Source organism: Mobula hypostoma, chromosome 12 (genome assembly GCF_963921235.1).
Source record: "Mobula hypostoma chromosome 12, sMobHyp1.1, whole genome shotgun sequence".
Lineage (NCBI taxonomy): Eukaryota > Metazoa > Chordata > Chondrichthyes > Myliobatiformes > Myliobatidae > Mobula > Mobula hypostoma.
The window spans coordinates 2,451,527-2,468,882 of NC_086108.1; the positions used below are offsets into that span (position 1 = coordinate 2,451,527).

Below are 17,356 nucleotides of genomic sequence, written 5' to 3' on the forward strand. Positions count from 1 at the left end.
AGTGTGTAACGAGACTTGATTCATGTTAAGCTGAACTCTTGGTTCACAGTGCTGTACAAAGTTAGCAAAGCAAATAAAAAATTCTGCTTGACATAAAATATTAGAAACCTTGACCCTTTTTTTGCTCTTCATGATGTGTCTCTCTGATCTTTTGTACAAAGTTTCAGCTTGTACTCTCTTAAAGTGTGTACATTGCCCTTTTAAGTATTGTAATGCTTTATTTTCATGTTGGGTTTGTGAGCTTGGTTTATCAGCCTTTAAAATATACTTTGCGTGTGTTCCCCTTTTTTAAAAAGTTTTCTGGCATTGTGGTACCATGATTTAATTCTTTAATCTGTTTCAAATCCAGTTCAGACAGATGGGAGGGGTTTGTCTGGTAGGATTGCCTCGTGCACGACTTTCAACTAGTACTCCAAATTTTATTCCTTAAAAGCAGCCCAGTACTGTGCACCTTTTAATTTGACTCTAATCTCTAAGCTTTGCTCAAGGGAAGTTATCAGGCAGCTAGTTTGTGCATTTTCGTTCCTTTAAGGAGCAGAGTGTAGAGGTTGCAGAGGGACATCCTGCCAAAGCAAATTCATGCAATTCCTACATTAGTGCCTCAGTGAAGGATTGCCAGTCTGACCCCATTTCTTGAATGTGGGTCTGGATATCGACGTGGCACCAAGTGCTGTAACAATTGATTTGTGCACACTGCAAGTGAAAGTTAATGTTACTGAGTGCTGAATATAGAAACTACAGATGGAAGGTTTGTTTCTCTGCCAGAAACTTCAGCATGTCTTTGATTACAGATCGTAACAGAACTGAGAGCTGTGCATGGCAGTGTGGGAGGAATTTATTTTCTTTCCATTTCTAGAGGGACTTGCAAAGCTTGTGGAGGGATTTTTGTCTGTCTTTTCTTTGTTAGCACAACTTGCGCTGTGGAAATTTTGAATGCTCTTTGATCTTAAAATCCTCAAGATGTAATTTTTTAAAATTACATCCTTCTCATTTAATTTATTGGTTTTAATACCTTCCCCACATCCCACATATACTTTGAGCAAATCCAGATTATAATAGCACCTTACGGTTTTGGGAATGCTTTAGATGGGCAAAAATAGATGTGCTCGCTTTGGCGGCACATATACTAAAATTGGAATGATGCAGAGAATATTAGCACGGCCCCTGCGCGAGGATGACACATAAATTTGTGAAGTGTTGGATATTTTGGGGCGGCACAATTGTGTATTAATGAGCACACCGCATTACAGTACGGGCGATCTAGGTTCAATTCCCGAGTCTACATTCTCCCTCGTAGCCACGTGGGTTTCCTGCAGGTGCTCTGCTTTCCTCCCACAGTTCGAAGACATACCGGTTGGTAGGTTAATTTGTCATTTTAAATAGTTTTATGATTAGTCTCGGATTAATTGGGTGGTTGCTGGGCAGCACGGCTCGAAGGGACGAAAGGGCCTGTTCCACACTGTATCTCAATAAATAAACAAGTAGTTTCAGGGGATTCTCTTGTAATCTTGTTCAGCCCTACAATCTCTCTGGATTCTGTTCTTTTTATCCTCAGTTTCCCAATTTTGGTCACCCTACTATTGAGTGGATAACCAACTGAGATATCTTTCCATACCTTAAACTAGCTCTTGTTAAACTAGCCTTTTTTTCATTTGACTGAATAGTAAAAGTTACCTTCTAATGCTCTTTGTGAATTTCCATGATATCCACATGTGTCATATACACTGTTGGTTCATTCTGTGCTGTGTTGTATGATGTGTGTGAGCACGGTCTTTTCCTGACCATGATTGTTCTTGGCAAATTTTTCTACAGAAGTAGTTTGCCATTGCTTTTTTCTGGGCAGTGCCTTTACAAGACGGGTGACCCCAGCCATTACCAATACTCTTCAGAGATTGTCTGCCTGGTGTCAGTGGTCACATAACCAGGACTTGTGATACGTACAAACATCCACCACATGCTCCCATGGCTTCATGTGATCCTGATCATGGCCGTGGGGCTAAGCAGGTGCGACACCTTGCCCAGGGGTGACCCGCAGGCTAGCAGATGGAAGGAGTACCTTACTCCTCATTTGGTAGTGACATACCTCCACTCTGCCACCCAAGAAGTTCAATGACACAATTTCCATATACATCAAACAACAAATTTCCTAACATATGTCAGTGATAATAAACCTGATTCTCTTCCCCTTAATTCTCCATCTTCCAGCCATGTTCCCAAGTAGGCAACGCAAGGTTAGGAATTGTCCCGGCACTCACATTCGGAATGTTGCAAGCTCATCAGAGGCAATTTGTAGCCAATGAATTACTTGAACTGTGTAATTATTGTAATACATACTTTTCATGTTGCTATTGTTCTGTCTTGCCAGAATTTTGTTCCATACCTGTCATTGTGTTAAGTGGATCTCGTTTATTCTGCTCCTCTGTTTCTCTTGTCAGCAGGTTTGCAAAAGAAGCCACTTTGCTGAATATCACAGGATCCTCTTTCAAAACAATGCAGTTTTGCCAGAATTCAGTTCGATTCAAATTTAATTGTCATTCAGCCATACACGAATACTCATGAATACAGCCAAATGAGACAGCATTACTCCGAGGTCAGGGTGCAAAACACAGTACCAACAGTCACACACGAGATAGCAAGCGCAAATGGTATCACAATTACGCAATAAAAGAGTCAAAGACTCACACCATCAATCCACAGTCGACCACAATAGAGTCAGTCTCCCACTGAGTGAACAGTGGGTGGGGGAGTCTGCGTTTAATTAGTATGAACTTGTCTTTTGGAACATAGAACAGTTTAGCACAGGAACAGACCCTTCAGCCCACAATGTTTTGCTGAATAAGCTTAAAAAGTAAATTAAAAAAACCAAAAACTAACCCCTCCTATCTACACAATGTCCATATCCCTCCATCTTCCTTGTATTCTTGTGCCTATCTAAATGGCTCTTAAAAACCTCGAATATACGTCTTTGCCTCTACCATCATACCAGGCAGCACATTCTAGGCATCCACCACTCTCTGAGGGGGAGAAAAAATTACCCCTCACTTCCCCTTTCAAACCTATCCCTCTCACCTTCAATGTATTAGACATTATCTTGGTCAGCTGATGGCCCTTCCCATCTCTCACATCAGAAGGCTTGTGGATCCCAGACCTAGAGGTCGAAGCTACGAACTTAAGGCAATTAGAGTTGAGTAGGCCACTTGGCCCCTCAGTTCTACCCCATCATTCAGCCGGATCCTGTTTGAAATGCACCCCCCTCACCCCACCGTTCCCAAAAGCACACTATCCTGCAACCTTTCAAAAATACATCTATTTCCTGATCATCTATATTTTAGTGATTTGATCTCCATGGTGCTGCAGGTAGTGAATTCCAGAGGTTCTGCAAGAATAGGTTGATGTTCTATAGGATGAAGGAAGTGCTGTACTGTTGGAGATGTAGAGTTTTGGATTAAATACTAATTTGAGGCCCTGTTCATCCAATCAGATGGATATTTCTTTTTTTTTAAATCTGCCTTTTTTTTTGAAGGTATAAGTAAATTTTTTGTCACGGTATTCAGTATGATAATCTTCAGTTCATAATGTGTTTCTAAAAAGGTGGTGTTCATCATTAAGGATCCCCATCACCCAGGACATGTCCTCTTCTTGTTGTTGTCATCAAGGAAGAGGTACAGGAACCTGAAGATACACTCAACAGTTCAGGGACAGCTTCTTCCCCTCTGTCATCCAATCTCAGAATGAACACTGCCTCATTTTTTAATTTCTATCTTTGCAACACATACATTCACACACACTGTGTATTTGCTGTAGTTCACAAATTATTTTTCTATGATTATGTATTGCATTGTACTGCTGCCACAAAGACAACACATTTCAGGACGTATGCCAGTGATATTAAACCTAATTTTGATTTTTTTTTTAAGTCTTTCATTCCCCAGTGCTGACGCCTAGAATTCTACAGTATGGGAGTGGGCCATTTGGCCCAACTAAGCCATGCATCTATCACTCTGTGTATAAAAAGAGAACACAAAACCATTCCTCTGACATTTCTTTCCCCCAGCAATACTTTTCTCCCAACTCCTTGAAAAATTTTGTATCCTTGTTTTAGCCATTTCTACTCTGGCGGGGGGGTGGGGGGTGAAGTCACTGGCTATCCACTCAATCTCTGCCTCTTATCGTCTTGTACACCGCTATCAAGTCACCTCTCATCCTTCTTCAATCCAAAGAGAAACACCCTAGCTGGCTCAACCTATCCTCATAAGCCATGCTCCCTAGTTCCCACATTATCTGTCTATTAGTGTTGTAATTATACCTGCCTCGACCACGTCCTCTGGCAGTTTGCTTCATGTACTTACCATCCTCTCACCACCCCCCCCCGCCTGTACTGTGAAGTGTTGTGCTAACCACTACGCTACCGTGTTGCCCCGCAAAGTTATTTTAACTCTGTTGTCACAAAGTTTGCTTCACTCTGACAAGAAATTATGTAACCTGCGATTTATTTGTCTTTGGACAGAATCCCCTTCGCATCCTCAGTTCGGATGTCAGCTGGAAGGGAAGCTCTGCGTCTCTGGGCTGGGCCAGGACAAGCGTGAGAAGAAGAAGAGCTCCAACCTTGCCTTGCTGAAGAAGAAGCTGTTCAGGCGGCGCAAGTCGGCCAAATCGGCTGACCATGCCAAGCACATGCGGGAGCTCCTCTGCAGCTGGGATGTGCGAGACGTGGGCCTGCTGGTGAAGCAATATGAAGCGGCTCTGGCCGTGAAGGAGCTGGCAATTCAAGCATGTGTGGCCAGGCCAGAGGCCAGCCGCTTAAATGAGGATTTGGCCAAGTTGTACCAGTTCAAGTACTGTACGGATGTGGACCTGATATTCCAGGGTACATGCTTTCCTGTCCATCGCGCCATCCTGGCAGCGCGGTGCCCTTTCTTCAAAACCCTCCTCCTGTCTAACCTGGACCGTGCGGAGTTGGTTATGGACATCAGCACTGTTGGCATAGACATACCGATATTGTCTTCGCTATTGCACTACTTGTACAGTGGAGAGTTTGGCGTGCGGGATTCCCAGATCAAAAATGTTGACATCCTAGTGCGTCTCAGTGAGGAGTTTGGCATGCCCAATGCCCTTCACTTTGACATCTACAGCCTCCTGGAGAGTTGCTGCTATTACGACGCGGTCCTCAGCTTCACCTCCAGCCCCGAGGCCTCCGACGGCTTCGAAGGGTGCCGCCTGGAAGGTGACTTCCGCTGCCACAAGGCCATCCTCTGCGCCCGCTCGCCGTTCTTCCGCAACCTCCTCCAGAAGCGGATCCGCAGCGGGGAGGAAACCACAGACCGGACCTTGCAGACCCCAGCCAGGATTGTTCTGAACGAGGCAATCATTCCAAAGAAGTATGCAAAGGTTATTTTGCATTGCATGTACACAGACCTGGTGGACCTGGATTTGGTCCTACCATTCAGCCCGTCTACAGGGAGTTTGAGGGAAGTGCAGGATGAATCAGGGAAGGACAGCGAAACCCGGTTGGAAAACGCAATGGAACTGTTCCATATCGCACTCTTCATTGAATTCGACATGTTGGCCCAAGGTAAGGAAAACATAGAACATAGAACAGTACAGGACAGGAACAGGCTCTTCGGTGCCAAACCAGCTAAAAAGTCAGTCAAACCCCTCTCCCCAAAATCTTAACCCTCCTACCTGCACCATGTCCATATGCCTCTGTCTTCCTGACATCCATGTGCCTTTCCAAAGGTCTGTTCAAAGCCTCTAAAATATTTGCCTCTACCACCATACTGGGCAGCGTATCCATCACTCTGAATAAAAAAAACTTACCCCCTCACATCCCCCTTAAGCCTACCCCCTCTCACCTTCAATGCATGCCCTCTGATATTAGACATTTCAACCCTGGGAAGCAGATACTCTCTGTCCACTCTGTCTATGCCTCCCATAATCTTGTAAACCTCTATCAGATCTCCCCTCAGCATCCACTGCTCTGGAGAAAACAGCCCAAGTTTATCCAGCCTCTTGTGATAGGATATGCCCTCTAAACCAGGCAACATCCTCATAAACCTCTATTGCACAGTCTCCGAAGCCTTAACGTCCTTCCTCTAGTGGGGCAACCAGAACTGTATACTCCAGAAGTGGCCTAATCGGAGATTTGTAAAGTTGCAACATAACCTCTTGACTTTTGAAATTAATGCCTCAACTAGTAAAAGCAAGCATCCCATAAATGGCCTTAACCACCCTAGCGACCTGTGAAGCCACTTTCAAAGGGCTATAAACTTGGATCCCAAGATCTCCCTGCACAGCAACACTGTTGAGGATCTTGCCCTTAACGGTGTACTGTCTCCTTGCATTTGCCCTCCCAAGATGCAACACCTCACATTTATCTAGGTTAAATGCCATCTACCATTTCTCAGACCATATCTACATTTGATCTATTCTTTGCCAGTCTTCCACACTATCCACAACTGCACCAATCTTGGTATCATCTGCAAATTTACTAACCCACCCATCTACATTTTCGTCTAGGTCATACATGCTTAGGGGGACAAAATGAGGGTGGCTGCTTGATTGGCAGTATGCTGTACCCGTGTGATCTTCTCGCTCTCTTTGATGAAGAGTTAGAGCCTGTCAGTCCTCGAGTCAGTTGGCTCAGAGAAGCAAAGCAGAAGATTGTAACATGGGAACAGTGAGCTGTAGTCTCCCGCTGTCGTTGTTGCAGGAGTGACCTCTCTTTCTATGAATAATGAAGTGTTGGGTTATGGACTGTAGTTTTTGACGGACTGTAGATCACGGTCTATTTGGGGGCTTGCTGTTGCTTGCATGGTATGGGGAGGAGTGTCTGTGATTTGCTGGGGGACAGTCATTGCTTATGCTGCTGCTTGTGCATAGGGGAGGGGGGCTTTGGGGTTATGATGTTTCATTCATTCTTAAGGGTTTTTCCTGTTTTGAGGATGTCTGTGAAGAGTAAGAATTACAGGTTGTATACTGTATATATTCTCTGACATAAAATTGAACCGTTGACCTCTGCTCACCCATGCAAGTTTCTGAAGTGGGCTCAGCCCAGAGAGGCAGAGCTTCCCGTCCAGCTGACATCTGAACTGAGGATGTGAAAGGCATTCTTCAACAACTTTTGAAATTGTTTAAAACTAACTTTTGCATCCTAGGCTAAACTGTTCATAAAACAATGATCAGACTCCAGTTCGGTGCAGGCTCGAAGGGCCGAATGGCCTTCTCCTGTACATATTTTCTATATTTCTAGATTGTTGTGATCTGAGGCCTGTGTCGGTCAGGATCAACCATGGATGTTGTATTCTAGCAGTCTAGATATGCCAGTACAATATGGAGAGCAAGCTGTTGCCCACGTAACAGGCTTCCCCACTCCATGCATCTGGCAAGCCCAAAGGAATGGCCGAGACCGATATATTTTGGCACCAGCAGCATTGTGGGAGTTGCCAGTCAGCATTGAGCTGAACGCAAGTCTGCCTTCCAGCTCCAGATTTTTCCCTCGAGGGTGTACTCCCGAAGCCTCCCCCATGAGTGAATATAGCCATAAGGCAGCAAATGTTTGAGATCAGAATTTTCCTTCTCCAAGATCAGCTGCCAACCACGGCCGACAAGAGCCATCTGCCTGAAGCATCTGTCTGGTTCTAAGGGACAATAATCCGCCTTTGCCGCTTCTTCTGTCAGTAGAAACTGTACTGCCAGGCTTAGTAGCTAGGTCACACGTTAAGGCCAGGAGCTGGATGTGGTTGTCAGAGGCTATTTGAGATGCATGTCATTGGGAGCATTTAAAAGATAGTGGGAGCTTATCCTCATTACTACCCCTGGCTATAACAACTTTAAGAAGCTACTTCTGGCTATTCTTTTTAAAAAGGATGTGCCTTGGGAAGTTGATGTGATTTACTGGAATGGTACCGAAAGTTAGTAATTTTGGTTGCAGAAAGAGCAGGAAAGTTGGAAGTATTCCCTTGAGGATCGAAAAAAAGTTGTGGGGTGATATGATATTCAAAATCAGAAAGATGTTTTATAAATAGGAAATTGTTTCAAGTGTACAGTTATTGGTAACCAAAGAGCACACATTTGTGGTGTTGTCAAAAAATGGAATGCCATACAAAATTGAGGGATATAGACAGGATAAATACAAGCAGGCTTTTTCCCACTGAGATTGGGTTTGACTAGAACTAGGGGTCATAGGTTAACGGTGAAAGCTGAAGGAGCCTGAAGGCAAACACTTAAGGTATTGGAAGACGACACAGGATCTCCAGGAGCAACTTGGAAGCAGCGCCTTTTTGAGGTGTGGCCCTGAGGACAAACTGATTCCTCATTGACGTCATAGATTGAAGCATTGTGGGAGATCTATCTCTGTCTCTCTGGATGGACAGTAGTTTTTGATGGACTATAGATTATGATCTTTGGGAACGTAACTGCATGGTGGGGGGGTTGATGCTTTTTGTTGGAACAAGTGGGAGGAGGATTGCTGTTTTGCTGCTGACTGTGTGTGGTGGGGTCTTTGGAGTTGTAATGTTTTTTCTGTCATTCATTTTTGCGGTGTCTTTCTTCTGTTTTGTGGATATCTGAGAAGAGTAAGGATTTCAGGTTGTGTGCCATATACATTCTTTGACATTAAATGAAACCATTGAACTTCTTCACTCAGAGGGTAATGATGAGTTTGAGTACAGAGAGGAGATTAAGAACCTGGTGGCATGGTGCGAAGACTATCCCTCAACGTCAGCAAGATGAAGGAATTGGTTGTTGACTTCAGAAGGAGTAGCGGACCACACGACCCAATTTACATCGGTGGTGCGCAAGTGGAACAGGTCAAAAGCTTTAAGTTCTTCATGGTCAATATCACAAATGACCTGACTGGTCCAACCAAGCAGAGTCCACTGCCAAGAAGGCCCACCAGCGCCTTTACTTCCTGAGAAAACTAAAGAAATTTGGCCTGTCCCCTAAAACCCTCACTAATTTTTATAGATGCACCGTAGAAAGCATTCTTCTAGGGTGCATCACAACCTGGTATGGAAGTTGTCCTGTCCAAGACCGGAAGAAGCTGCAGAAGATCATGAACACAGCGCAGCACAGCACATCACACAAACCAATCTTCCGTCCTTAGACTCCCTTTACACCGCACGCTGTCGGAGCAGTGCTGCCAGGATAATCAAGGACACCACCCACCCAGCCAACAGACTTTTCGTCCCTCTTCCCTCCGGGAGAAGGCTCAGGAGCTTGAAGACTCGTACGGCCAGATTTGGGAACAGCTTCTTTCCAACTGTGATAAGACTGCTGAACGGATCCTGACCCGGATCTGGGCTGTACCCTCCAAATATCCGGACCTGCCTCTTGGTTTTTTTGCACTACCGTACTTTCCATTTTTCTATTTTCTATTTATGATTTATAATTTAAATTTTTAATATTTACTATTGATTTTTACTCCAGGGAGCAGGAAGTGCAGAATTAAATATCGCTATGATGATTGTATGTTCTATATCAATTGTCTGGCAACAATGAAGTATAAAGTACAAAGAGTGCGGAATAAGCTTCCAGTGGAAGTGGTGGATGCTTGTTTGATTGCAACAGTTAAGAAGAGTTTGAAAAAATCCATGGATGGGAAGTATATGGAGGGTTGTTGTCCAAATGCAGGTCAATGGGACTAGGTAGAATAACAGTTTGGCATGGACTAGATGGGCCAAATGCCCCGTTTCTGTGCTCTGTTACTCTATGACCATAATTTGTGGAGTGGTACCATTGGCAGAGTAATTGTGATAGAGTACATGTGTCTCAGAAATGTTAGTTTTTCTTTTGCCTGTAATGCAGTTGGCGATTTATGACAGCAATGAAGATTCTCCATCTCTGGCAGCATTCACAGCTTCCTTCATCATGTCAGCAATTCGGCTGACTGACTGTCTTGCATATTTCAGGTGGAGACTCAGGAATACCGTCCTGACTCCGATGTAGAAGGATTCTTCATTGCTGTTTCTGTAACAATTTTACCAGTCAGGGTTGTTAACCCTGAGCTGAACCCCCTGAACCCAGAGCACCGGTGAACCGCTCTTAGTTTGGCCTCCACCCTTTAACCTGTTCGGCATGGGTGACCCAGCCAAGAGTCAGAAAATAAACCCTTGACTCCAGCCAACGTCGCTGTTGGTCATTGAGGCACACAAGCCTCCAAATCCAGTGACAAGGTCTGATCCTCTTGGAGGGAAATGTCAGTTGAAGAAATTGAACATTAACTTTCAAAAGGAGATTTGATAAAATGAGGGTGAAAGTAACAGCTGCTGATTACTTGTAGTGATTAAAGAAGATCGAAACTGTGCTAAGCCATTTGAGTGCTCTGCCACTCATTAAGGATGTGTCTAATATTTATTTGTTCTGTTAGTGTACCAACCCCGTGTACCTCATTCCCTTAGTATACCATCTTCCAAGTGGCCAAATATTTTAATTCCAATTCCCATTCCCATTCTGACACATCAGTCCCTGGCCGCCTCTGGTGTCAGATTGAGGCCACCCTTGCTGCAGAAGCAGTTCCTTATATTCTGGGTTCCCTCCAACCTGATGGCATGAATATTGATTTCTCCATCTGATGAACAAATTCTATCACACCCCCCCCCATTCCCCACTCACTTCTTTTCACCTGCCTCTTGCTTCCCCCTGGGTCCCCTCCTCCTTCCCTTTCTCCTGTTGTCCACTCTCCTCTCCTGTCAGATTCCTTCTTCACCAGCCCCAGACTTTTCCCATGCACTTGGGTTTACCCATCACCTTCCAACTAACCTCCTTCTCCTCCCCACAACCTTTCTCTTTTGGTGTCTTCTCCCCTTCTCCTGAAGAGGGACCTTGGCCTGACACGTCGACTGTTTATTCCTCTCCATAGATGTTGCCTGATCTCCTGAGTTCCTCCAGCATTGTGAGTATGTGTTGCTTTGGATTTTGAGCATCTGCAGACTTCCATGTGTATGATTGCTAAACTTTGTGGTCGAGATGGTGTCAGCGTACAACACTCCCTTGATCAACATCTTCCAGATAGCTCACGAAAATATCTCTCGTACTACTTTTGTGTCTGTTTTTCACCTTAAATGCATTTCTGGGACTGTAATTTACAGTTTTGAGATCTGGGAAGATTCCAGGGAACCAGCCTGTACTTGACGCAAAGAAATTTTGAGGTGCTACGCAAGCCGATGTTTGACTGCACTTTGTCGTTTAAAACATCCATTAATCGCCGACTAAAGTGTCGGAAAATTGAGACACCGAGGCAAATGCGGAAGTGCGAGAGTTTCAACCTGACTGCCTGCCTTTTGATTGCTGCTGGAGGAGACTGAGCAGCCTGTTGCTGTGGCAGGCAGGTAGGCCTCTCTGCCTCATTTGGTGACCTTCTCTTTCAGTGAATGTCAGTGATCTTGTAGAATGGTATCGTGGTTCTGCGTTTATGAATTGGACTATTGCATGGACTGTGGACTTTTTCAGACTTTTTAAAATCGCCCATTCCTTTTCGGTTTTGTTGTGCAGGGGGAGCGCGTTTGGGGGTTGATGTTCTGTTAGTTATCAGTGTGGGGGAGGGGAGTTTTGGTGGGGAGTTAATGATTGGGATGTCATTCTTTTTTGTACGGGGTGTGGTGGGTTCTCTGAACACCTTTCATGTTCTTTGTTTTGTGGCAATCTGGAGAATACAGATTTCAGAGTTGGATATGGATACATGCTTTAATAATAAATGAGCCTTCTTAAAATTTTCTTAACCTGTCTTCAGTGAATCACGGACATGTTGTGAACTTCTTGTTTTGTGGTAACAGTCCAGTGCCAAACACAAAAAATTAGAATTACAGTAAGAAATGTAAAATAAATAACACCAAGTAGTAAAGAGGTAGTGTTCATGGACCGTTCAGAAATCTGAGCAGAAGCTGTTCCTAAAACAGTATGTGTGTGTCTTCAGTCTCTTTTACCATCTTTCAGATGATAAAGTGCATGTATCGGACAGTGAGGGCCGTCAATGATGGGTGTGTCTTTATCGAGGTTCAGTCCTTTGAAGATATCCTCGATAATGGGGAGGCTAGTGCTCATGATCATGACTGCAACCCTCTGCAGTTCTTTTCGATTCTGGCTTTGGATCCTCCATACCAGATGGTAATGCAACCAGTCAGAATGCTCTCCATTTGTGTAGAAATATGCCAGAGTCAAATCTCCTCACATTCCTAATGAAGCATAACTGCTGTCTTGTCTTCTTTATGATTGCATTAATATGTTGGGCCCAAGATAGATCCTCTGAGATGTTGACACCCAGGAACTTGAAGCTGCTCATCCTTTCTTCTGCTGACACCTTCCTTGATGAAGACCAGTATGTGTTCTCCCAACTTCCCCTTCCTGAGATCCAGAACCTTGCACTCAAATGCCAGTATAGCTAGAAGGTGATAGGTGAAGCATAGGGGTAGAAAAAGTAAAGGGCTGGAGAGGAAGGAGTCTGATAGGAGAGGAGAATGGACCACAAAAGAAAGGGAAGGAGGAGGGTTACCGGGAGGAGGTGATGGGCAAGTGAGAAGAGGTAAGAGGTCAGAATGGGGAATAGAAGAACAGGGAGAGGGAAGCAATTTTTTTAAACCAGAAGGAGGAATTGATATTCATGCCATCAGGTTGGAAGCTACCCAGACTAAGTATAAGGAGTTGCTCCTGCACACTGAGGGTGGCCTCATTGTGGGGTTCCCACTGTCTCCGAAGAACTTCCTCAAATCTAAGTCCTGATGAGCAGATGCCTTGTTTTGAAATGGTGAAATCCTAGAAAGCGTAGTGAGGAGAAATCACAGGACAATTTGCAATGACCGATTTACCTACTAACCAGTATGTCTTTGCACTGTGGGAGGAAACCAGAGCACCAGAGGAAAGCCCCGCAGTTTACGGGAAAGACATACAAACTCCTTACAGACAGCTCAGGCATCGAACTCTATATGCCCTTATTTTTCTAAACTCCTGGAGAGTCAAGTCTTCGTAGGTCAAATTTTCCCTCATTTCAGGAATCAATCCACAGAACCTTTGCTATCCCTCTGTTCTGAGTGTATCCTTCCCAAGATCAGGAGAATAGATCAGCACACAATGTCTTGCTGAAGCCCTGTATGCTTTTGTTCTTCTCTACTTCTTGATTGTTTGCCCTTGTTACAAGTTAGCTTTAACTGATTCATGTAGCAAGACACTAAAGTACCTTTCAACACTAACATCTCTCAACATTTTAAAGAAAAAGTACTGAGTTTTATCTGTTATCTGCCAAAGTGAACAACTTTATTTTTCTACATCATATTCAGTGTGCCTTGTCCTTGCCATTTCACATATCCTGTCCATATCCCTCTGACACTTCTACGGATCCTCTTCATAACCTACACTGCTGTCTAGCTTTGTGTCATAGGCCCATCTGGTCTGTGCTGAACCATCATTCTGCCTATTCCCAATGACTCCCATCCATGTACTTATCCAAACTGCTCTTAAATATTAAAATTGATTCCACATCCACTACTCACCCAACCTCAGTGGGGAAAAGCCCTGCTTGCATTTACCCTATCTGTACCCTCTCTTTTTACCTCTATCTGTACCCTCTCTCCTCTCCACTGCACTCCAGGGGATAAAGTTCTAACCAATGCAACCTTTCCCTAGGGCTCAGGTCCTCAAGTCCCAGCAATATTCTTGCAAATTTTCTCTGTATTTTTTCAATCTTAATCTTTTCTGTGAGTAGGTGACCATAATGCTTCAAATTGGGCCTTACCAACATCTTAAACAACTTCAACATAACATCCCAACTCTTGTACTCAATACTCTGATTTATGAAGGCCAACAAGCCCAAGAGCTCTCTTTACAATCCTCCCTATCGGTGACCAAGCATGGAGGGGTGGTGATCTGTCTCTACTGAAGGAGGTGTAAGGTGCTCCTTTCCTCCACTAGCCTGTAGGTCAATCTTGGCAAGATGTAGCACCAGCTCAGTGCGCCCCCCCCCCAAAAATCAGGGGCAGTGAAGCCATGGGAGCAGGTGATGGTTGTCGTATGAGCAGCTGGTGCATATCACGAGTCCTGGTAATGCGACCACTGTCACCAGACAATCTCTGAAGAGTATTGACAATGGCTGGGGGGGGGTGTCACCTGTCTTGTAAAGACACTGCCCAGAAGAAGGCAATGGCGAATCACTTTTATAGAAAAAATTGCCAAGAGCAATCATGGTCATGCATAGACCATGATTGCCTTTGTCATATGACACAGCACATAACAAATGACTACCTGTGACTCTACTTTTGAGGAATTATGGTTCTGCATTCCCCAATCCCTCTGTTCTGTCCCACTTCTCAGTGCCCTACCATTTCCTGCGAACCATTGCCAAACTTGGACCAGTGGATTAAGTATAATATCCAAATTACTGAAGCATATAGAGCAATCCTCCGATATCATTAAATGATATCCGAGCACTGATTTCCAACAGCACTCCACCAGTCATGGCCTCCAAACCTGAAAATCTCTGTGCATCCTACTGTTACAGTTCATTCCCTGATATGCAGCTCAGTATATTTGCACTGACCTTCCCTTTCCTCAATCCCTGCCCCCTTGTTTTGTTTCATAACTACATCTGGTTCCCCACTTATTGTACCAGTTATAGCCTTCAAAAAAAAATTGCTAAATCTGTTTTGCTTTTCATCAGTCCATGTTGTCAATCCTATTATTATCCTTTAACTATCCGTTGTTACTTAATGATTAGATTCTTGTTTTCCCTTCTAGTGAAGAGTTAGCTGTTAGTTTTGTTTTCCCATTTTGTTGTTTCTAAATAGTTGCACGTGCTATCTACTGCTCTGTGAATATTTTGGAGCTGACAGCCAATGCATCTGGTACCTATGTAGCCAACTCATTCAAACCCCTAGACTAGGGATTCTCAACCTGGGGTCCACAGACCTTTGTTTAATGTAAGGAGTACATACTGCCATTGGCATTTAGGGCAGCAGTGAGGATCCTCCATTTCAGGGCTTCCTTCATTGTGTCAGTAGCATCTTCTCGGTTTTCACTACTGTCAGGCATGCAAGTTCTGGGTAGAGACTCAGGAATACTGTCACACTCGGATGTAGAAGCACTCTTCATTGGTCAAACAAAGTTGTTGAGGAAACAGCAGTCAGGGTGGTTAGCTTTGAGCTGAACTGTCCAAAACCAGAGGGCTGATGGGCCGCTCTTAGTCTGGCCTCTACCCTTTGACCTGTTTGGCATGGGTGACTCTACCAGGACCCAAAGTGTAAAGCCCCAACTCCAACTTTCCATGGCATAAGAAATGTTAGAAATCCCTGCCCTAGGGTGTAGTTCATCAGCTGCAGATGATTTATAAAATTTCACCCCCCTCCTTAATTGCTCTAATGTAGAAGTTTCCAACCTGGGGTCCACGAACCCTCTTGATTAATGGTAAGATGCAATGACATAAAATAGGTTGGGAACCCCTGGTAGACCTTTGCATTGCATGGTTCAGTGAAGTTATCATCAGGTCACCTCTCATCCTCCACCGCTCCAAGGAGAAAAGGCCGAGTTCACTCAACCTATTCTCATAAGGCATGCTCCCCAATCCAGGCAACATCCTTGTAAATCTCCTCTGCACCCTTTCTATGGTTTCCACATCCTTCCTCTATTGAGGTGACCAGAACTGAGCACAGTACTCCAAGTGGGGTCTGACCAGGGTCCTGTATAGCTGTAACATTAATCCTCGGCTCCTAAATTCAATTCCACGATTGATGAAGGCCAATACACCTTATGCCTTCTTAACCACAGAGTCAACCTGCACAGCTGCTTCTACATTACTACCTTCTCCCCTCACCTGGTTTCACTTATCACCTGCTGGCTTGTACTCCCTCCCCTTGCACCACTTCTACCCCTTCCTTTCAAATCCTGATGAAGGGTCTCAGCCTGAAATGTGGACTGTTTATTCCCCTCCATAGATCCTGCAGGACCTGCTCAGTTCCTTCAGCATTTTGTGTGTTACTCTTCACTTAAAGGTTTTGTTTAAAAGTTCCATTCTCTAAAATGGTGCAGGTGTTATTCAGACCCAGTAGAGCCTGTTTGGATTGGATGATGGAATTGTTAATAAAATTATTACAGCTGTGGGGTAACGTTGCAACTCTATAAAACTCTGGTTAGATCACACTTGGAATATTGTGTTCAGTTCTGACTGCCTCATTACAGGAAGGACGTGGAAGCTTTAGAGAGGGTGCAGAGGAGATTTACCTGAAAAGCTGCCTTTATTAGAGATCTTATGCGGATTGGTTGAGCGAGCTGGTCTTTCCACTTTAGAGAGGAGGAGGATGAGAGGTGATTTAATAGATAAGTACAAGGTGATGAGAGGCATAGATTGAGTCAGAGACTTTTTTTTTGCTAGGGCAGAAATGGCAAATATGAAGGGACTTAATTTTATGGTGATTGGAGGGAAGTTTGGGGGATATGATAAAGGTAAGGTTCTTTTTTTACAGAGTGGTGGGTGCATGGAACACGCTGCCGGGGGTGATGATGGAAACATTTGGGGCATTTAAGAAATTCTTAGGTCGGCACATACCTACTAACTTGCACCCTTAGCTCCTAGGTGGAGCATAAGCCATTGATGACCTTCCATCTCCATCGTCCACTGAAGTCAGTTGGAGTTCATTAATGCTTCTGTAATCTATTGGCAGATAGGCACATGGATGACAGAAAAATGGAGGGATACATAGGAGGGAAGGGTAAGATTGATCTTGGAATAAAAGATTAGCATAACATCTTGGACCAAAGGGTCTGTACTGTGCTGTGCTAAAATTGGATGGTGAGCGTCCTTGGTGGGGAATGCTGCTTTCCTACCCACCACTGTGTAACACGTAGTATGTGAGTTATTGTCACCTTCCTATCAGCTTCAACCGGTCTGGCCATTCACCTCTGTCATTAACAAGGTTTTTTTTGTGTGCCACGGAACTGCCACACGCTGGATTTTTTTTTTTGTGGGCACTATTTTCTGTTAAAACTGTAGAGCAGGATTCCCAGCCGGAGGTCCACGGATCCCTTACTTAATGGTATTGGCGCATGGCGTAAAAAAAGGTTGGGAACCTCTGCTCTAGAGACTGTTGTGCATGAAAATCCTTGGAGATCAGCAGTTCCTGAGTTATTCAAACCACCCCATCTGGTCCCAACAATCATTCCACGGTTAAAAGTTACTTCAGTCACATTTCATTCCCCATTCTGATGTGTAGTCTGAACATCAACTAAACCTCTTGACCATGTCTGCATGTTTTTATGTATTGAGTTGCTGCTAAACGATTGACTAATTAGATATTTTTATTAATGTCAAATGGACCTACTAAAGTGATCAATTGTAATCTTAAAAGTGAGAAGTATATATATGAAATAACTTGGAAAA

General features: G+C 44.2%; 1 protein-coding gene and 1 non-coding gene across 4 annotated transcripts in view; both read left to right on the forward strand.

Moving 5' to 3' along the window:
• The window catches only part of LOC134354564 (BTB/POZ domain-containing protein 7-like), a 176,273-nt gene that overhangs the window by 35,624 nt on the left and 123,293 nt on the right, over positions 1 to 17,356 (forward strand). For all 3 annotated transcript variants that reach the window (XM_063063489.1, XM_063063491.1, XM_063063490.1), the window contains exon 3: positions 4,508 to 5,572. In XM_063063489.1, the coding sequence (XP_062919559.1) occupies positions 4,508 to 5,572 (1,065 nt within the window). The remainder of the gene's footprint in view (positions 1 to 4,507; positions 5,573 to 17,356) is intronic.
• LOC134355289 (U6 spliceosomal RNA) lies at positions 1,103 to 1,209 on the forward strand. Its single transcript, XR_010020013.1, has one exon. It is a non-coding gene; the product is annotated as a U6 spliceosomal RNA (small nuclear RNA).